General features: G+C 40.1%; 1 protein-coding gene across 1 annotated transcript in view; it reads left to right on the top strand.

The window, feature by feature from the left end:
- The window catches only part of LOC129202056 (probable acyl-CoA dehydrogenase 6), a 92,474-nt gene that overhangs the window by 46,797 nt on the left and 23,779 nt on the right, over positions 1–21,898 (top strand). The window contains exons 3-4 of the mRNA XM_054814076.1: positions 11,709–11,838; positions 18,953–19,059. Of these exons, the coding sequence (XP_054670051.1) occupies positions 11,709–11,838; positions 18,953–19,059 (237 nt within the window). The remainder of the gene's footprint in view (positions 1–11,708; positions 11,839–18,952; positions 19,060–21,898) is intronic.

Raw genomic sequence — 21,898 nt, 5'->3', positions numbered from 1 at the left:
CTCTTCAGTTCCCTTTCTTACAGCCCTGTGCTACTCAGCAGGGTCTCACGGCCACAGAAGCTGTTGTGTTACAGCTAGGTGGATGGAGGCATGTGAAAAATCAAGCAAATATTTTTGTGCCTATTGCATGCAATTCCAGAATAGTGCCTCTTATGAGGTGGAAAGGAATGTAACTCAAAACACATGCCAAAAAGCCTTAACATAGTAACATAATTTTATAATTGTGTGTTCTGTTTCTGGAGATTCTTACACCTACCTACCAATAAATTGACTGGGATTTTCTTTTTTATTTCAGGTGTTTCCGTTGCTCATTTAGAAACAGGACACACAAACCCTTGGTACCTGATGGATGGTTGCCAAGCCTATCATGTTTTTAAAATTGTTTGCAATTAGACGGATCTAATGGAAAGTGCACAGTACAAGACCAACTTAAAACAATAGTAATAATATGTAGTTCTGACAAGTGCTTTTTCCTTCATGAAAAAACTACCTTTCCCTCACCCGTCCTCCCCAGTTCCCATCTACTTGTAGGTGTGTGGGAGAGATGGGGGAAGCAGGATGGCTCTGGAACATTTGTCTCCTCGGGAGGTGGAGAGGACTCCAGCCTCACTGGTATTTTTCTTCTGATCTGAAAGGAAGGTATGTTACCAGCTAGATTAGTGAGCCAGGAAGATAACAACTCAGGTATGTGGCAATACTTCTAAGATTATTTTTCAAACATCTCCTTAATTTCTGGGAAGAAGGATTTCCCCCCGCACCCCCAAATATATGAACTTGTTTTGCTGCTTTTATTTTCAAATGTGAATATTTTAGATCTCAGTTTCAGAGCAATCCCATAAGTATGAATATATACAATATGTATGTTGATTTGATATACTTTCCCTTTCAGAATTACTCAGTGTATGCAAGAGAATTTAATTTCTTTGCAAATTTACTATGTGACCACATATTCAATATATTCTTTTCCTGAAGAATATATTTATTGCTATGTAGCTCCTCTAGTATGTTATTTTAAGAACAAGAATTTAGGATATAATTTGTGGTATAGCTACTTAGAAAAAAACCCAAATGATTGAGATGAATAGCCAGCCTCTGAGGTTCTTGGAGCTCCTGAGTGGTAGCTGAACGCATGTACGTCCCTGCTCGGGTTCCTGAATGGTCCGTATATAGCAGAGGTAGTATTCACGATCGGGAGAGGTCTGACTTTAGCCACAAGTGTTTATAGCAATCAGTAGCGCAAATGTGCTTTTACTATAGACTTTAATTTGCTATGGCTAAATCTATTTTCTGTTTCTGTTGTAAAGAATTACAGTTAAATTGTGTAGTAAAAGGATAGTTGTACTACTGGGTGCATAAACACTTAGGGTCAGAGTTATAACTCGGGTAGGACTGGGAGTCAGGGAAGGTGGAATGGATTTTCTGGAGATTTTTGTGTGTGTTGGTTTGTGGGTTGTTTTTTTTTCCTTAACTTATGTCACTCTTCTACAGATACCTTTAATCATTAATTACACTGCAAATACTTTCGTTTGTGGCCAGTACCATATATGAGGCACACCTTCCAACTTCAATGTAAATAAAAATAGTGCTGTAGCATTATTTTACATTGGAGATTGCAGTTCAAATTAGAATCCTGTTATCTTTTTTTACAGAGAGGGATAATCTGGTTTATGATATGGTGTGGCTGACAAATCTTAAGGGCAAGGATGCACACAATCATAGGCAAAAATGAGAACTAAACCAGGCATTTTCAGCTCTAGAATAGTTCTTAAAGTGTTTGTCCACACTCCTTAAACCAAATAAAAGTTGTCAATGAAATGTTTTTTCCATTAAAATTATCAAGAACAAAGCATAGGAACATGTCAGTTTTCATAAAATCTTTATTTTGTTGGAGAAAAGTAAGGGGAAATGCATTGTTTTGACAGTGTGAAAAATCTTTCATTTTCATTCCAGAAGGGATTTTTATTGTGAAATTTCCTTTGTGTGACTTTTGGAAAAAAACAATCAAACAACCTGACAAAATAATACAATTTCATTTTGTAAAAACATTGTTTTTTGCATTTTTATTTGACTTTTTTTTCCCAGTCTGAGATCAAACTCTCTGGAAAACAGAACATTTGGGCTTTGTTTTAAACAGCTAACCACACTCTATCACTCAGAAATAGGGATGCTCTTTCATTGCTTTGTTTTTGTTAAGTCAAAGTAGTTTCAAAACGAAACAGATTTCACAAACAATCACAAAACATAGAAGATGCTCTCCTTTGGTCTCTGCTGCACCCAGGAAGTGAAACATCTGGAGATGCTCCAGAAGTGCAACAGTCCATCCTGCGGAGCCAGGGCTTGGGAGCTGCTGGGCAGGAGGAGCTGTGGAACTGGCAGTCCCAGCCCTGCACGCACTGATGGCTGCACCAGCCTGCGGATGCAGATGTTGCCAGCTGAAAAAAGTTTTGCCTGTTAATACTTATAAACAAGGAAATTACCTAATGACAGAGGGGTTTACTTCTAGCTACAGCATTACAGAATCACAGAGTGGTAGGAGTTGGAAGGGACCTCTGGAGATCATCTAGTCCCACCCCCCTGCTGAAGCAGGATCACCTAGAGCAGGTTGCACAGGATGGCGTCCAGGTGGGTTTTGAATATCTCCAGAGAAGGGGACTCCACAGCCTCTCTGGGCAGCCTGTGCCAGTGCTTCATGACCCTCAAAGTGAAGAACTTTTTCCTCATGTTGAGATGGAACTTCCTGTGTTCCACTTTGTGCCCATTGCCCCTTGTCCTGTCGCTGGGCACCACTGAAAAGAGTCTGGCCCCATCCTCTAGACACCCGCCCTTTAGATATTTGTAAGTATTGATCAGATCCCCTCTCAGTCTTCTCTTCTCCAGGCTTTAAACAGCCCCATCTCTCTCAGCCTTTCCTCATACGAAGAGATGCTCCAGTCCCCTCAACATCTTTGTAGCCCTCCCTGGACTCTCTCCAGTAGTTCCCCATCTTTCTTGAACTGGGGAGCCCAGAACTGGATGCAGAACTCCAGATGTGGCCTCACCAGAGCAGAGTAGAGGGGGAGGATAACCTCCCTCGACCTGCTGGCCACGCTCTTCTTAATGGACCCCAGGATACCATTGGCCGCCTTGGCCACGAGGGCACATCGCTGGCTCGTGGAGAGCTTGTTGTCCACCAGGACTCCCAGGTCCCTCTCTGCAGAGCTGCTTCCCAGCTGGTCAGCCCCTAACCTCTACTGGTGCTTGGGGTTATTCCTCCCTAGGTGCAGGACCCTACACTTGCCCTTGTTAGTTGATAGATGTCTTTTTAATAATTTGTTCAATGTGACTGTGCTAAGAATATGTTGATCTGCAATGTGACAGGTATTCTGGGATGGCATGGTATGCTTTATTCTGTATCTGGTCCAGCTTCTCAAGGACTTCAGGGGTCAGCCACTGGAAAATAATTTGGTACTGTAAGCCTGTGCTGATCAGAAATTCCTGTGGAAGCCTCCTGTGGTGTGTTTCTGTTCAGAGTTCCGTGTGACTGAGCTAAACCCCCTGTGCTAGCCAGGCTGGCTCCAGAGCACATCCAAAGTTCATTTAATTATTTACTGCACACATTCTGAAATAGTTTTTTCTGGAATTTATTCAAAATCAGCATTTTTCAAAAATCTCCCCCTGTGCCTGCAATTTTAATTCTCAGTTTATAACTCCATTTGGAGATTGCAAGTTTTGGAACTTGTGATCTAGTAAAATTTATGCCTTTGGGTGTGACATCTTGAGCTAAGTGGCTAAAGATTTCCATGTCAGACAAATCTGGATTTCCAACAAGCTATTTATTAGCATGGACTGGAATAAAAGATCTTGTAGGGAAGAAAGTTAAACACAGCTTTCAACTGATAAATAGTCAGCATTTGTATTAAATCTTAGCATAGAAATTTTAATAAGTAGCAAATGTAATAAATCTGTTTAATCCCTGAATCATGTAGTATTTCTTTTCAGTTTAATTATTTATTTATGTGGAATTCAGAAGACCGAGAATCTTTTGAATATTGACTCTATATCCTGACGTCTTTAAGAAGTGAAAGTAATTAGTCTGCTTTTTGCTGATAGGACTTGCTAAAAAACCGAGTACAATTTATTCTGATGTCAGATCTTGACCCCTTTTCATCCAGCTTTTAAAAAATCCTTACAAATGTACATACTTGTATTCAGTCCTGTTACTCATCTTTTCTCTCTGCTGTGCTTCAACGAGAATGTTCTTTGGGCTCTCTCTGTCTGTTACCTATTGATAAGTCTATTCCCATTTTCTTTCCCTGTTCACCTCCAGGATGTGGAATGTCTGTACATTACCATAGATTCCTTATAATATCTCTTTGTGTATTCACACTTCAGATCCTGTTGGAGGAGAATTTGCTGTGTTGCAGAGTAACATGAACTTTTCATAGTAGTTTGTGGTAATTCACATGAGAGGAAGAGTCCTGAATAGGAGCACCAGCAGCACATAAAGATGATGTATCTCCTTCATTCTTGTACAGGTGTGAGATTAATTGGTTTACTACCTGTTCAAAATGAATGAACACATTTAAAAGAAGGTCGCTGAGCAGCTGTGCAGTTGTTTTCTTGGGAGGAAGAGCACATTTTACATGGGGCTGACAGATGCCTCATCGAGTCTGAGGGCAGATTTCGGTGCCTCCGAGGGCTGATTCATAGTGGTGTCAGTAGGACTCCAGTGGACACGCGCCATGTCGAAGGATGTTGATGCAATGTTGGCCTGGTCATCAGAAGGGTGGCAGCCTTCAAGCTGGAGAGAAGCAGTATTCCCTGTTGGTTAAGCCTGACTCAGAGGGTTAAACTGAGCATCCACAAGAAAAGCTTAAACCAGGGGGATGTGCAACAGGTTGCAGGATTGACTGACAAGCAGTGGGGAGGTTGCAAGAGGTGAAACCTAGGCTATGGTTTGTTTATGAGCTTGCCAAAGAGAAACCCCATGAGAAGTAGTGTGGGTTTGCCACTGAAGCTCAGGAGGTGTGATATTCAACCTGTACACTTCTTGACTTTATTTTTCCATGTGTTTTTTTTCTTGTTTTCTTCATGCTGTAGCATTTAGGTTCACTGACATTTTTCAAATATACAATAATGGAGATCTTTACTTTTTAACCTTAAAGAAAAAAACCTGTAGGAATAACTAGGCTTCTGTGGAGTTGATGTTGGGTCAGAGCTGAGGGGGAAAAATAATCTTAGTTTAAAAGCAGGCAGAAGACGACTGAAGAATCTGTGACCAGTGATTGCATAAAGCTTTTTTTTTCTCTGAATTGGATCTGATGCAATAGCTGGTGCTTGGGACTGTTTGCAATCTTGGATTTTCTTTTTTCTTTTTTCTTTTTTTTTTTGATACTATGTCTTTTTACACTGTTAATATTTCTTGTGTTGCCATGTGGACATTTTATTCTATTGTACTGTGCAGCTTAGCTTTTCCTTCCCCATAACACTGTACACAATTTAGGCGGTTTGTGTGATTTTTTTTTTTTTTTTTAAAAAGTATGATATCCTTCTGAGTTTGAAGATTTATACAGATGTGATTGCTGACTCAGATGGCTCTTGGTGACACTGCATAACCATTTAGAAAATAAAGAAAACCAAATTTCTGAGGGAGGCTTTTGGAAGTCAGAGGGTAACAAGTGCAGCTGTTGTCAACCAGTGATTTAGAATATATTGCTCTGGTTTTCTAAAGCAGTGTCCTACACAACTTTGAACCCTCTGTACGTGTGTCCATGCTGGCCCCAGCTAGGGCCGGGTCCTGTGGTCTGTTTATCTGCTCAGTGGCAGGCACTGCCTAGTTCCTATGTGCTGTTTTGTGGGTTTTTTTATGGTTTGGGTTTTTTTATCCTTATGCTGTGGGGGAAGTTTCTCCTGTATTTTCCAGCGTAGCTCTGTCTTAATCTAAAATGGTGCTAGACAGATCTGATCACCTCACTCATCTCAGTAAATTTTGTTTCTGAAGCAGGAACCGTGGTGACTTCTATAGCAATGAGTATTGCAGGAACACACAATTTGCACTGTTAATTGCTCAGGGATTGTACTTATGCTGCTAACTGTGTATGTTTGAAAAGGAATGAGCAGCCAATCTGTAGTTTTCCTTTCCCAAAGGGCCGGATCCCTAGAGGAATATTACCAAGTGAAACTTCAGCTAGCAGAAGAGGTCCTTATCTGCCTTGGATTTTTTAGATGAACTAGTGAGTATCTGTGAGAGGTCAAGTACTGTACGTGGTGGTCATCATTCTAGGGTCAACCAAACACAAATGTAAAGCACCATAATTCCTCCTAGTTTGGGACAAACTCAGGGAATTTGACCCATCTGTCTAAGATAGTCTGTTAAGGGGAACTTTTGCATCTGGTACAAGGTTTTTTTTTTCTTCTTTTTTGGTGAACTGATCCAGGTGAAATAACCAAAAAAATATGTGCTTGTCTCAACAAGGCTGAAGTAGATGCATAGTGTTTCTGTTACATGAAATGAGAGGTTTTTTCCATTGCATCCAGCAAGAAGCAAATAACCAAGAAGGGAGTAGGTGTTTTCTGAGCTTGTTCAGCCTAGACTTTTCAGAGTGGGTTCGTGGGAAATTGCACAACACGGAGACTAACCATTTGGTAATTCCTTTTATGTAAAGAGTAGGAAATGAATTACAGTAGGATTTCTGTGCTGTCCTACCTGGTGATGTTTGCGATTAAGTAATTTCCAGGCTCTTTGTAGTCCTCTGGAGTTGAAATTCTTGAACTATATTTATAACAGGTGAGTAAGGTTTGAACACTTAATTTTGCTTCTGTTGATTTAAAATTGTAGGCTATGTTGAAAACTGGCAATTAGCTCCGTCATCTTGGTGTCAGGTGTAGAAGTCTCTCAGACCTATCTTAAAAATGGGAGTTGATTCATGTTTTATTTGTCTTTCTAGTCACTTGAAACAAGAGCACACATTTGTTTTTTCTTGCACTGAGTTAGGTGCCAATAGTAGAAATAATACTTCGTGATTTCCTTTGGTGTCGATACACTTTATGTGAACTTTGGAAGCTCTGTAAACAAATAAGATGAATTATATAAGCATTTAAGACTCAGTTACCAATACAGCTGTATTGTGTTCTCACCATCCCTTTTTCCAGGCTCACTCACATTCTTAAAACACTCCGAAACCCCCGTTTCTCCTTGCTTCAACTCACTTATAGACCCTTTTTGCCACAGATGTTGTCATTCCCACTCACAGATACTAGATGGGGTTCAGAAGCAAATTCCAAATAGAATAAACTCTTACAAAATTTGGACTAGAGACTTCAAGCCTGTCTCATCATTGAACACAGTCACATTTGAACAGGGAGCCTGTGGCTGAACAAGTGACAAGAAAAGTGTTGGCCTTCACAAAAACGAAAGGATTGTATGAAAGATCTCAGCTTCTCCTTTGCTTGTGTAAGTCCTTCTTCATAGACATTCTTTGCCTTTGTTTTGCCAACTGATCATCTCAGCAGTATTTGTGTTTTGATATGTTGCAGCTGAAGATCAGAGAGTCTTGCTGTTTTATTTGTATTTTTGAGTATCATCTTTGCTGTCCGTCTATAGTCATGTATAAAAGTCCTGATACCCTAAATTGTCAGATTTCGTAGAACGTACATCTGCATCTTTTAAAAACTATGTTTTTTAAAACTTGCTGTTTTCTCTTGGACTCCCACTCCACTGGCAGTGTCACAAACTTAACGTGTAGAAAAGGTGGCCTATATAAAATAAGGAGCTTTTTTGGGGAGTGGGGGGATAAAATAATGTGGTGGTGGTTAGCAGAAAAGCACAAAGCCAATTTAAAAGAAAAATAGGTTAATACACTGACAATGGTGTGGTGGGTTCACCTTGGCCAGCAGCCAGACATCCACCCAGCCGCTCGCTCGCTCCCCCTCCTCAGCAGGACGGGAGAAAATGCGATGGCAAGGCTCGACTGTTGAGATAAAGTCAGGGAGGCTGCTCACCGGTTACCGCCATGGGCAAAGCAGGCTTGGCTTGGGGAAAAATTAATTTAATTTGCCACCAATTAAAATAGATTTGTGTAGTGAGAAGCAAAGAGGGATTAAACCAGCATGTTCCCCCCATCTTCCCAGGCTCAACCTCAGTCCTTCATTCCTGACTCACCTGCCTCCCTCCCCACCCCGAGCGGTGCAGGTGGACAGTCGGGGGCCTGCAGGCTGTCAGTCCATAGCGGGGGGGGGGGGGGGCTGCAGGCCATCAGTCCGTACCTGGGGGGGGGGCGCTGCAGGCCGTAAGTCCATAGCGGGGGGGGGGGGCTGCAGGCCGTCCATGGCAGCTCCTCTCTGCTGCTCCTTCCTCCTCACACTTTTCCCCTTCTCCAGCCTGGGTCCTCCCCATGGTCTGCACGTTCATGTGTTCTTGCTTTGGGCTTTATAATTTAATTTCTCTGTAAAAGAACCTGAAATCGAACAAAGGATAAGATACCAAATTAATCCGTTCAACAGATGGAAGTTGTGTAAGCAAAAGAGTAACAATTTGAATATAGCAGAGTTGCCTTTTTCTACCTGTTTTGAATTATAAAAGCATTAGTGCATTAGACTTTCTGCCTAGTTTTGCTTTGTACTTTTAATATTTCTTGCAAATTAAAAATGGAAATGTAGCCAAACAATTCTCTAAAGGTCACTCATTTTAAAGTTAAATGAAGTATTTACCCTAGAAACATTTTACATGTGAATATTTACATATGCTGGTTATTCTTTAAAAAAAATAAAAATCTTAAGTTGATTTGGTTCCTTTCATTGTGGATTTTTCACCAAAAATTATATTAGACATGATGTTTGCTTTTCTGAATGACAATTAGATGGACCTATTAGCATTACATCATTTTACAGATACTTCCAGGAAGTGGTGTTTGTTGATGGAACTGGCAAACATAACCCTCCTACCAATTTATTCCCTTACTGCAAATAAGAGTTATTCCAAAAAGAGGAAGACTTATTCCAAATAAGAATTAAACATTCATGCCGTAAACTATTCACTGTCATGGCTGTGACAGGTGGAAATAAGAACAAAAAATGAAAACCACGAATGGTGGTTTTGTCTCAGTTTAAGATCTGAGTCCTGGGGCACGCAGGGTGATGTGCTCGGACCAGCCCCAAAACAGCTGACTGGAGCGCTGACAGCGGGGCTGCGGAAGCCAGGCTGCCACCCTGTGCTGGGGAAAAAAAGAAGGTTTCATCGGTGCTCGGAGCCGGTGCTGTCTGCTATTGCTGCGTGTGACACTGCTGGCAGCGCGTCTCGATGCAGAGATCCGGTTCTCCAAAGAGATGGTACACAACTGTCTTTAGCTACGGCGTAAGTTACCCAAATTACTTTGGGACATAGCTGCACAGGCTCATTGACAAGTGAATGTCTGTCTCAAGCAAGCGCTTTGGGCTCAAAAGAGGAGTTCTGTATAATCATCTGTCAAACCACTCCCATTTCTCCATGAAACCCCTTCTCCTTGGCTCCTGGAACAGGACTGATGAAAAGTTGGCTGCTGTCTGGTTAATGTTCTTACAGTTTGCTTCTCCCTTCTTGCTTGGCCGCATCTGTGGTTGTCTCTTGCGTTATCGATCCCCAGATTATAAAATCTCCGGAGGATGCATCATCTCTTTGCCTGGTAGGGCTTCCCTCCTCCACCTTCTCAGCTCCCCAGGCTTCGTTCTGATTTGTTTCCTCCTTTTGGTAGGAAGTTCCTTCAGCGTCATCACTTTGAGAGCTGGCTTTTTGCAGCATTTTGTTTTAAAAAGTACCACTTAGTAACTAATCTCAAATAAGAGCAAGGCAAGTCTGTTACATAGTAATATGTAATGAATTGTGGTATGAACAAAGAATGTATGTAAGCTGTACACTTGCATAAAACGGTCATCCTTGGGGTCATTTTTGTGCGTAGCATTCCTCTTGTGAAGTTGCTTTGGGTAAATCAAGAACCTAAGGTTTTGTTTTGTGAAATTAAGTGAAAGACAGGAATATAACTGCTTGGTAGATAAAACCAAACACAAGCTTAATAATAACTGTAGTTTGGCAATAAAATGTTTGACTAATTTAAAAAAAAAATGAAATCAAATGGAAAGTATTTGTGCAGTGCCAAAACTGAGGTCATCTCTTATAACTCTGCTATAGATTAATTTAAAATTAGCAAAAATTCTCTCATACCACACATACTTAAATAGCTGTGCCTCTGTGTGTGCATACATTCCTTACTATTCCTTAGAGTACATATTTATTGATGGGGGCTTTGTAGATGCAGGATAATTGGATTATGTATTATGCTGAACACGTTTCCATAGTACTGTTGTTTCACTGTACGGCTTAAGATCCCAGTAAGAATTTTAGTTTTGTGTATATTTTTAAGAAACATACTTTATTTTCAGATGAAAGTTTGGAAAAGTAGCTATTTTCTTAATTCTGATAATCCAGGCTATTCAGGATGATCTAAGGAGAAATGTTGTTTAAAAAATTAACTTCATGCTTAGTCTTTTCCATTTATGTTTTCCTTTCTTTCTGCAGAAAAAGGATATGCAAAGATAGTTTCTGTGGGTTTAGGAAACAGATAATAGCACACAAAGCCCTGTGTTTATATGCACTGTGGTGTTTTGATTTTTTTAATTAATGGTGTTTTTTGAAAACTTCAAAGCAAGTCAGTAGAGGGATGAGCTCAGATAGTGTTTGATGTCAGCAGGTGAAAATGGCAGAGGGTCATCTGCCCCTAATTGTGTGTGTGAGGGGTGAGGAATTGTATCTATTTATTTGAAATTTTCTTAGATGGTCTTCAAAACTAAAAAGTTGGCAATTATCTAATCAAAGCTGCTCAGTCAACTAATGACGTCAAGCAGTAACCTTCTCTTTCTCACCATATTTCCTTTGGACTGTAAACTATTTATTACAGCTAGAAATTACCTCATCCATCATAGCAATGTAGCGTTTTTCTGTGTTTCGCTATGTGGTGGGTTTATCAGTGCTGGGCGTGGGGAGGAGGTGAAGAATAATATTCTCTTTAATTGAATTTGCAGATTGGAATGTGGGGAGGAGGAACGGCCCATGCTGGCACCCGGCCAGCAGCCCGCATTGTCAGCCTCCTGCTAATGAAAAATGCTTTAATGACTGCACCGACCAGGTGCCAGGATATGAAATACACGTGTTCGGCATTGTACTTGTGTCTGATGTGGATTAACGTAACGTAGGGATGCCACCTGCATGCACACGGTCTGGCTCTGGACTGACTTGGCTGCCGCGTGTGAGAAAGAGATGGGCTCAGCTCGAGTGCATTGGGGGGTGAGGGTGGGTGTCAGGTGTTATCATGGAGAAATAAAAGCACTTCTTACCGTGTGGTGATTTGTTCATGTGACCTTGCTGTTAGAAAGAATAATTTTGCCTTCTGATGTTGTTTTCAGCAGCGTGTCACTTTTTCCTGCTGTTTCTAGTAAAAGTAGTGATGCTACTTAGGATATCTGGAGATGACCTGATGTGCACCTGGGTAATTAAAGCAGGTGTAATTTTAAGTTCAGGTTTTGTAAAGAATAGCGTGGCATCGCTTTTCTGAAAGGAAAGCTGATAATTGTCAAATATTTAAAAATTAGCAGTGAAATTGCAGTTGGCAAGCCTTTGCAGTAGCACTATTTTATTTTTTTTTCCTCGTCACTCATTCCAGTCTGGAATATGACTGTCATAGATCTGTTTTTTTCCTCAGAGTATGGCGGCATGGGCTTGGACTTCTCCTATAACATTGCAGTGGCAGAAGAGCTGGGAAGTATCCGCTGTGGAGGTATTCCCATGGCTATTGGAGTGCAAGCTGGCATGGCTACTCCTGCTCTTACAAGGTAATTTTCAGAAAGTTTGGTTTAGCCTAAAACCCAAATCATTACGTGTTTGGGCCTAAAATGCAATCTGTATAGGAGTAGAAAAAATCATTGCTGTGCAAATTTATTGTCTAGCTGCTCTTCAGTAATGTTTGAGGAAGGAACCTACTCTCTACCTCTCTCAAACAGTTTGGTTTAGGGGAGAAAATACTTTTTTTTACTGTTAGAATATTATATATTAAAACATATGCCTTATTTAATAGTAGATGATGTGTTTACAAACACAGAACCTTGGTGCCACAACCAATAAAACAATTTTACTTCCAGAAACTACCTATTCATGTTTGTGTTTTTTTTCTTAGCCAGATATCCCAGTGCAGTCACGCTAAGGATGCATTCAGTTGTAATAATTAGGATCAGTCTAATTGTATTTTGTAATTTACTTGCTTTTTTCCAGCTTTACAAGGTGCTCCTCGCTGACTGTGAATTTTCAGAAATAACGATCAATATTGGTGTAAGTCCTACAGTTGTAGCAGAAGTATCATGCTTCCTGAATACACCCATTCCAGGCAATTACTCATTTTGCTTTTTCGCATTTGCTTGTGTCAGTGTTCCCCTTTTATCGCTTGCTATCATTCAGGCTCCTGCACTTTCTGAATCTGTTTTGGTTTGGTTTTTTTTTTTTTTTTTTTTCCTCCCTCAATAAAAGTGGCAGTTACCAACTTCTTCATGTAGTAGTTTCACATCAAAACAGATGTTTGCAAAACTAGAGGGAGGCAACAGGCTGGTCCAGCAGTTTGCCTCTGGAATATGGATATGACTAAAATTCTGGAAGGTGGTGGTGGGGACTAAATTCAAATAATGATGATGAAGTCATAAGTTTCTCTGCACAGAACGCATATACAAGAGGGGAATTTTTGCACAGAAAGGTATTTCAGGGGTGAGTTGGTGGTTGTTGGGTTTTTTCCCATTCTGGATGAAAATGCCTGTAAATCCACTGTAGAGCTTGGAATGTAGGCTCTGTTTGTTACCTTGACATCCATGTATCCTTCTGCTAGGTATGTACAACTTTGGAGGTCTCAGCCATGGGAAATCTTTCTAAAAGTTTTCTTTTCCTTTGTGTAATACACCAAAAGCTTGCTGAAAGCATGGAGTTCATCATGTCTGTTGCAACAGTAGCTTCTGGTTTTCAGTCCAGCTGAGGGTAAGACTAGTATTTTAAAAGACTTCAGAGAATAGTACCTTGCTCCCATGATAGCCTTTTATTCCCAGAGGTTTAAAAAAAATCTGTGGGTAAAAGAAGATGGGATTTTGCTCCAGTGCAGTTTTTTGGCCTTATGTTACTCTGTCGTGCTGTAGTGAAGCAGTGAGGCTATATACATTTGAGCTAGTGAAATCCTAAAGTGGATGTTCTTGGTAAGTAGATGCGAAAATATCATTACTATGATGAAATCTGTCATTGAATTTGCACCTCTATTAGTGAACTTTTCCTCCACTGTTAAGTCAATTCCACTGACTAGTTGTACAGTACAATGTCCCACTCTAAGATGTAAAAGCGAAACTCAGTTGTGAGAAGAGAAGCTTGGTTGCTACAGGAAACTTAGCACTGGTGCAGCTTTACTGCAGGCAGTACAGAGAGAGGGCGAACCGCTTGTCCTGAGTCATGGGTTCACATTGCATTCACAGCCTGGATGGTTTCTTTAGAGGTATCTGTGTACTATGGTGATCCTAAAGAAGTTCAAAGAGATAATCCGAACTTTGCATCTTAACTGCACATTTTTACACATGATGCATCAATGTTGCACAAAGTAAACAGTAATAATGGGGATCAACCATCATCCCCTAAAAAAACTGGGGGAGTGTTTTAGTCTGAAGCCTTTTGTTGACTGTCGTAACTTTGGGCTTTATTCAGCATTCATCAAGCACCTACGAGTGCACCTGCAAACCAGCTCTGAATGTGATACACCATGAAGCTGCTCTGCCAGTATAAATTAGAGATGTTCTCTCAATGAGATGTATAGACAGTGCAGTAGTTTGGATGGATGGATGCACGTATGCATGCATACACACACGCGCACACACAATACACCTTTTTACATTTTCATACTTTGGAAAAATAAAGCCTGAAAAATGTCTAGTGTTGGGTTGCCTCCTGATAATGTTTCTGCAACTTTCATGGGTTTCTTGCTTCAGTGAGAGGCTGTTGCAAGGCTTAGTTTGTGAAGGCTTTTGAGATATTCAATTAAATGGGAAGTACATTGTAGTAACAGTTTTAATTATGTAAACTGCAAAAAGCGTAGTCATTTTGAAAATGCTATCCATATCTGTTTAACTGTTCCCTGTTCCTGCCTCTTTTCACTTTATTCTCGATGATTTTTTCTGACAACCTTCAGAAAGCTATATTTATGGTCATACTTGGAAGCAACCCTGCAGATTTTGATTTATGTGTGCTTCTATTGTGTAGAAAAATATTGGAGAAAATAGTTGTGTTTCACTTGAAGATGCCCAGACTTCTCTTTTTTTCTTCTTTTTTTTTTTTCTCAGATTCCTCTAAGTGAAGCAGTAGAAGTTCTGAATTTGAGAACTAAATGCAAAATGTTTTGTCAGCATTGATCTGACCTTTGATGTGTCTGGTTCTGAACATAACTGTCAGGTCTTTCAAATGTATTCAGATGTAATACTTCACTTGCTTTCATGCTTACAAGTAGAGTGGAGAAAGCAGCTCTCAGCTGAAGGAGTGAATGAGATGCATTTCCCTGGGCTTGTACAAACCTACAGGGTGACACATTCGTAGTGATACCAGATCAGTGTAGAGCTCTTTTATCTTGGCAGTAGGCAGTAAACTTTCCTTTCTTTTTTCTTTTTTTTTCTTCCTTCTTCTCCCCCCACTCCCTATTATTTATAGGAAAACAGTAAGGATAATGATGAGTATTTGCTGGGAAGAGAGTGCTTTTCTATTTCATCAGCTTACTCGTCACTGATTCTTTCTCCACCCTGAACAGCAGCGTATCTGAGAATGAATGTCAGAGAGGTTACAATTCTACTGTCTCTTTTCCCGTTTGCTGTAAAGAAGAGAAGCTGACAATCAGAACAGCAGTTTTGAAAAGCAAGATTGTCCCCTGGATCAGCTGGGAAAAGGGTGAAAATGGGAAGAGGTCATTTAAGAGCAGAGTGGCTTTCTTTCCCATGAGCATAGCATAAGGGGAGCTTGGTTTTGTGCTTCTGGAAGAACAGACATACTGAGTTGTCTCATTCTCTCACTTCCGGTACTTAATTTGTTAGCGCACTTAAGACAGACCACGTCTTGCCCTGAGACAGAGCAGAGGTTGTTATAGGTGCAGCTTTCAACATACCATTAAAAAAAAAAAAAAAGTAGAATTAAGCATTGCTATTGTGATGGCTAGTTATGTTGCATCCATAGACAGTTGTGCTGCTTTGTGGTTTTGAATATCTGTGAAGGTCTAACCTGGCCAGAGCAATACGGTGGGGCAATGTGAAGTCAAGCAGCTGCTTCTGAACTAGCTTTCCTCAAAACAGCTTCACACCGTTCCTATGCCGTGGAGGTTTCTCCAGCTCCTCGTGACAGCCTGGCTGTGCTACGGTGGCAGGTTGTCTAGTGGACATCCTTGAGGTCTCCAGAGCTGGTGTGGTAGCAGCAGGACACCAGCCACATGAGTAGGTCTTAAAATCTGCATGATCTGAAGAGAGTGATCTTTAATATGACTCCTCTTTTACCATACCTGCATCTTAGTGCAAAATGCATTCCTAAATAAACAGAAGATTGATGTAATCATTCATAACCAAAACCCTTCAGGTAGTCTCATCTGCATGAGGTAGTCACACCCATCAGGTAACCTAATAGAGGCTTCTCTTGTGTATTCTTTTCAGAACGTAGCAGTAGCTCGAACTGAGCAATTTATTTCATAAAATCTTCAAATAACTGAAGCTTAAAGGCTTGATAAAAACTGGGAGGCAGAGCACTTACTGCTTTTTTTCTTATGCCGTCTTTCACAAAAACTAAATAAGTTTTCTAAATGTCGTTTGTTTTTTTTCTAAACTTGCATGTCATCTTATCTTGACTGAAATAGGGACTCAAGGAGAGAAAGCTGATTGCGATGTGGATTCTTTTAAATCCAGGTTATGTAAATTACTGAACTTAATGAGGCTTCCATGCTGCCCGAGGATGCTTTCTGCTGTTCACCATGCATTTCTGACCCTTTCTGTGCCTGTAAAGAGCATCTCTTCCCTTTTGGTATTTTTCTTGCTTTTCTGTATCTTGAAGATCCAAGGAGTACGGCTAAGCTGGACCTGGACATCAGATGGTAGGATGCCTGTGCAGGACTGAAGCAAAAGCGTGGCACGTGGCTACTGTATTATTAATAGTTTGAGTCTAGGAGCAGAACAGAAAGACAATTGGGAGAAATTCACCGCTTGCTAGTATGTAAGAAGGAAAGTGGCAGTAGGTCAGAGGAAGTCCATGAGTAAACTGTTGTCCTCTTTGAGATACTGTAGAATAATGTATAGTTCATCTGAAAATTTTTTCCTTTTTTTTTTTTCTTTATTTTTGCTTCAGTGGTGAGTAGTGCTCAAATGGGTGAGCTCCACTGCAAGAAAACTTGAGTTGATCAATTGCTGAGAGCTGAGTTAGAATTGCCTGCAGCTGTTCATATTCAGAATTTCAATTTGGACTTAATAGTGTATCATACTAGTGTATCTGTCAGTTCTACTCAGAACTTTCCTTACTAATTTAATTAATTCACTTCAGCTCAGCTTTTTTCCCCAGAAGCCGAAGAAACAAGAGTAAGATCTGCGGTTCTACCAAGATGATTATCAGTCCAATTAAGTCAGAATAGTGAAGTGCGATAGACATATTTTCATTCAATGTAGCAATCTAACCTGTCAGAAACCAGATTTTTATATATATTTGAGATGAATAACAGTGACTTCAAATTTCTAATTGGCAGAGCACATAAACAGAACTATGTGGATCAAGGAAGTGTTCTTACATCTGTGTTTTGCCATGGTTTTATTTTCCTTTTACCTACCATTTATAACATTGTATACCATTGTCATTTTTGTGTTTGTATTCATGACATTCCACCCATGTTACTTATAAAGTGTGGAGCAAGAAAGGATGGACCACTTTTACGCAACTCTTAATGTGTCAGAATCCCACACTTGGGAATTCTGGGTTATGCAGCATTAACAAGGAGCTCTGGTTTATTGACTGCAGATTCATGTGTGTGTATACATACACGCATGTATGGAAATATATTTTAGAGCGATGCTAAGGCTGCACAGTTAATCACAGGGGAAACTACGCTTTGGCGTATGGCCCCAGCCCAGAAAGCAGATATAGTCTGGGCTGTGTTGAGCCAGAGCACGGTCTCATTGCAAACAGAGTTTTCTGATTCTGGAACTGTTAAACTGGAAAGAATTGGGTATTGCATTTATGCAAACCTGAGATTTTTCTGGGATGCATTTAAGATGGGTAGAATTTTACAGAAACAACATATTTCTAACACAATAGCTAGCTGCTTGCTGAGATGCATGTCCTTCCTGCAAGGCATGGAGACCCATGATCTTCTGCAGATAGTGCGGCCAGACTTTTCTTTTAAATTGCAAAATAAATTCTTCTGTAGCCTCATTTTGGGAAGAGCTGAACTGTTTTCTGGAAGTTAAACCAACCGAACAAAGATATCAAACCAAAAACATGATTCTGAGAAAATTTTTTTTGTCATGGAAAGCCTCTGTTGAAATAACTAAAGGTTGGCAACATTTTAAGCATGAGAAAGCATTGCCAAAAATCCCAGCTAGCTCCTCTCAAAATCTGATTTTTCATGTTGTTGGTTGAGGTTTTTTTGTCTAATGAATGTTCAGCTGGCCATACTTGATCATGTCCCAAGGAAAAGAAAAAAAAACAAAACACAACACAGTACACTGCATAACAGACATGGGGACTTTGTCCCAGCGTGCTGGAGGAAGGAATAAACACTCCAAGCTCACTTCTAGTATTTATTTGGGATTGCTGCCATGATTATCAGCAGGGATAGGACTAGGAATTGAGCTCCCTGTGTGCACAAAGTGCAAGTGTCTGCCAGCTCCCAGTCTGTTCTCTGGCCATCCGGTGTCCTTTGGAAGTACTGGGACAGTGCTGTAGAAGGAGGGCCCAGGTAACTGCAGCCTGCTTAGGCAGCCATCGAGCCTAAGGAGATGAGTGGAGATGCTGACCTGAGAAGCCTCATACTGAAGAGGAGGCTGAGGAGGAACTTGACTTTTATGGATTTCTGCTCACAGAAAATGCATAAATTTCAGTCTAGCGCAGGAGAGGTTCAAGAACTAGACCATGAGCTCACCATACTCATACTGCAAGACCAAACCAGTGAATGTTAATTAGGACAAAATCAACCATGAAATGAGATGGACCATGTTTTGAATCAATGAAAGCAGCTAACTGTTGGAAAAAAAGAAGGTGCCTCTTAACTGGATTGAAATATGACCCAGTGAATTTTTTGGTTAAAGTGCCATCAACAGTTTGCTGTTTCCCTTTTTATTTTTGTGGGGAGTAAAAGAACAGCTGGGCAGAAGCACTAGTGGATTTCACTGTGTGATTTAAATGCAGATGTGAAATATTAGTAATGTAAATTCAGATATTTGCAGAGGATGGCCATCACATGTCATAACTTTTCAGTTACAGCTACAACCTGGCAAAGAGTTGGTGCAAAAGTCAGAAGATATGCAGAGAGCAGGTCCTCCATCCTGGCTGACTGCAGACTGGTGCAGGAGCATTGAGGGGAAACCATAGGGACTATGTTTATTTAGATGTGATAGCTCTCAAAACAACAGTCATAAAGATCAGATTTTGGGCATCTAGATCACACGTTTTTGTGGGAGTAAGATGGCTGAATGTTTGTAAAAACCTTGTTTAAAATGATTGTGACTGCACTTCTGGTGAAGGCTCTGAATCATAGCTTTGGAGGGTATCTATTTTGTCTTTTGGCTCTGGGACAGGTTTTACCTAGTCATAGGAAAATTGATCACTGTGTGGGTAGAACAAAATTTGAAACTAACTTGTAAATAAAGTTTACTGTCAAAAGCTTTTAATATCCTATTTTTTTTCATTATAATGTTGCAGATTTGGTTCTGATGAGTTGAAAAAACAGTTCCTTGCACCGACCATAGCTGGAGATTTTGTGGCTTGCTTGGGAATCAGTGAAGCTGGAGCTGGGTCAGATGTCGCAAGTAAGTTAACCTAGCAAATTGCCAATTTTAGACAGCTTGGTATTTTAATGGAAAGAATCTGGTTTGCCTGACCTTTCGTTTTGCCACTATTATTTGTAAGAAATACAAAGGAAGGAAAGTCTGGTGTGGTGAGAGCAAAAAGTAATATTCCAGGAGCAGTAACGCATGCCTCTGATGTATCCAAAAGCAATCAAATTGGATGTATTTGTCAGTGAATCAATAGCTATAACCCTGTACGGGCTGAGCACAACAGATTAATATGCAGCTGTCATGCTGGCCCTGGATTTCTCCCAGTGTTTGTTCTGCTGCTGCCTCCCCTGGTCTGTCCGAGCTCCAGCACCTCCTGTAGCTGCACAGCCACCATCGGTTGTGCAAACCTGCAGACGTACATGGTAGGGGGTGTTCAACTGTACTAAAGCTTGCACTTCCTTAAAACAGACCTCTCCACTGAACGTGGGCAACTTGCAGAGCTAGTCTATTCTGAAAATGACGTCATCACTTTCACAATGGGTTCCTCTTGCTCATTCTTACCTCACCTCAGCCATTTCTGTCATTCCTGTGCAGCAAAAATGCCTCTGAACTGGTGATTGTTTTACTTAGAGCTAATGAAGAATTCACCATGCCAAATCTATTAGCTTTGTGATTTAGTTACTTTGCATGCAACTGTTTTTCTTGGTTTAGTGCAGGAATATGTTTAAAAACATGGACAAATGAAACTATTATTCTAAAGTTCTTCAGGCAGTAGATAATTTGAACAATTGTGTTAAAACAGATACTGTAGAAAAACTAAAAGATCTCTCATCTGACTGTGTATCGTGGACTTCAAGGAGAAGGGAATGACAAGAAATCTCTTTTAGAGGTTTTGTTGTTGGACACAGGATGGCTAAGCTGAACATTGTACTCTTACAAATTACTGAGATGTCTTTCTGCAGACAAAATCACCAAGTTTGACAAAAGTTTTTTTGATCAGCAGAGTCCTATGTCCGTGTCCTGGACAAAACTCATGTTGTTTTCTCAAGACAAATAGGTAATTATTCAGTGTTAGAGCAAGGGTGCAGCAGGTAGTTTTCAAGAGAGTTAATGGGGATAATGAAGTAATGGGACTAAGTCTTCTGGCGTGATCCATTGCTGTGTACCTTTCTAATTAATTGATTTTGTTCATAAGAAGAATTCCATAATTTTTATAGACTTGTTTTTCATTAAAATAATTTGGAATTTAAACTTTGCTAATGTAGGAAATACAACATCATTTATTTTAATTAATGCCTCTCTAGTTTAATTAGATGATTATCAGAAACTTCTAAATATGATTTTAATTTTTTGATGCAGTGTTCCAGATAATAAGTAACATAAATATATTTTTTAGCTGCATGTTGTTTATCATCTAGTTTAATTGGTATGATACACTTGGATTAATACAGTTAAAGAGAAATTTGGAATCAACTAGGATTATCTGATGAACCCAGACTGAAACTGGGAGGCAGACTGCAGGATGAAATGACAATACTTTTTCACCTGTCATGAAAGATCTGATCCCTGGTATAAATCCAGAAACCAGCTTACAGTGCTTCTAAAGCGTAATTAAATGGACAAGTTAGGCACGAGCAGCACTAGCTTATGTTCTGAGTAGCACTGGTTTGCATGAGGCAGAGCGAACATATCATCTCCAGGTGGCCCAGCTTTAAGGTAGACTGAACTGCGTGAAACTGCACTTGATACTTCCTTTGGTTTCTCATGTTGTTGGGATGTTTGTCTCCCTTGGGTAAGTGAAGGGGTAGTAAAGGATAGCAACTGTTCACATGTGAAGGTTGGGGACATGCTTCTGACATGTGAGCTGGTGTATTTTAAACTGAAGAATGACACAGAGTAAGGTGCATCTAGCATTTTCTTCTGCCAGTTCCAAAATTACTGAAGGTGATGCGAACACAGAAGGAAAAAATAAATAAATGTTTCTCTACACAAGAAGTGAAAAGTGCCTGGAATGAATTTATTCAAAATTCAACAGAACAAAAAGGACCGTGTATATTAGTCTAATACAAATTTCAAGTCAATTTGAAGGAGCACCTGTCTGCTTTTAAATGTCATTGTTGTATATTGTACATAGTATTGACCATGTACGACAAAAGTAGCACAGAGATGACTTGGCAAGCAGAACAGTACAGAACAGTTGATATAGAAAGTGTCTGTCTTTAATTTCAGGATTCTTGGTACCACAAAGCATACACATTTGTGTTGATTGTAATGATTTTGTCTCATTCTCTCTCACTACTGTTCCATAATTTATATAATGTTTTGCTGATAGTCTGTGAGGGATATGTAAGAACACATCATGCAAGACGCTTCTTCTTTCTTCAAGTTACGTCTTCCAGGCAACTGCACCAAGTAGCCCTGTTTGTGTCTACCTCTTCAACATAGATACCTTGTGCCATTTTGTCTCAATAGAATACAATTTTTCTGCTTTTCTGGGTTTAGGTCATCTTTTTTTGAGCATGAAAACCCAAAATTGCACACGGTGTCTATAATGGCACAAATACTTCTCCAACCCTAATAGAAACATTACCCTCTGATATGGAATGTTACATAACAGTTTGCTGGCTTGCGAATCTTGTGATTAACTATGCGGATCATCTTCATGAGCAGTTTGCTATTGAAACATTGTAAGGTACAGCAATCATTCTTATTACTTTGTGCCTAAGTATTTGTACTTGCCATGTTGAATTTGAAAACTCAAGATCGTTCCTTTCTTGCTGGGCAGTACCTCAGTTGTGTGTGTTGGTGATGTCTCCCAAGTTTGTGTCACCAGCAAATTTCATTAGTGTATTCCTATTCTTCTTTTAAA

The sequence above is a fragment of the Grus americana genome, chromosome 2 (genome assembly GCF_028858705.1).
Source record: "Grus americana isolate bGruAme1 chromosome 2, bGruAme1.mat, whole genome shotgun sequence".
In the NCBI taxonomy this organism is placed as follows: Eukaryota; Metazoa; Chordata; class Aves; order Gruiformes; family Gruidae; genus Grus; species Grus americana.
This window is presented reverse-complemented; position numbering and strand designations above follow the sequence as displayed.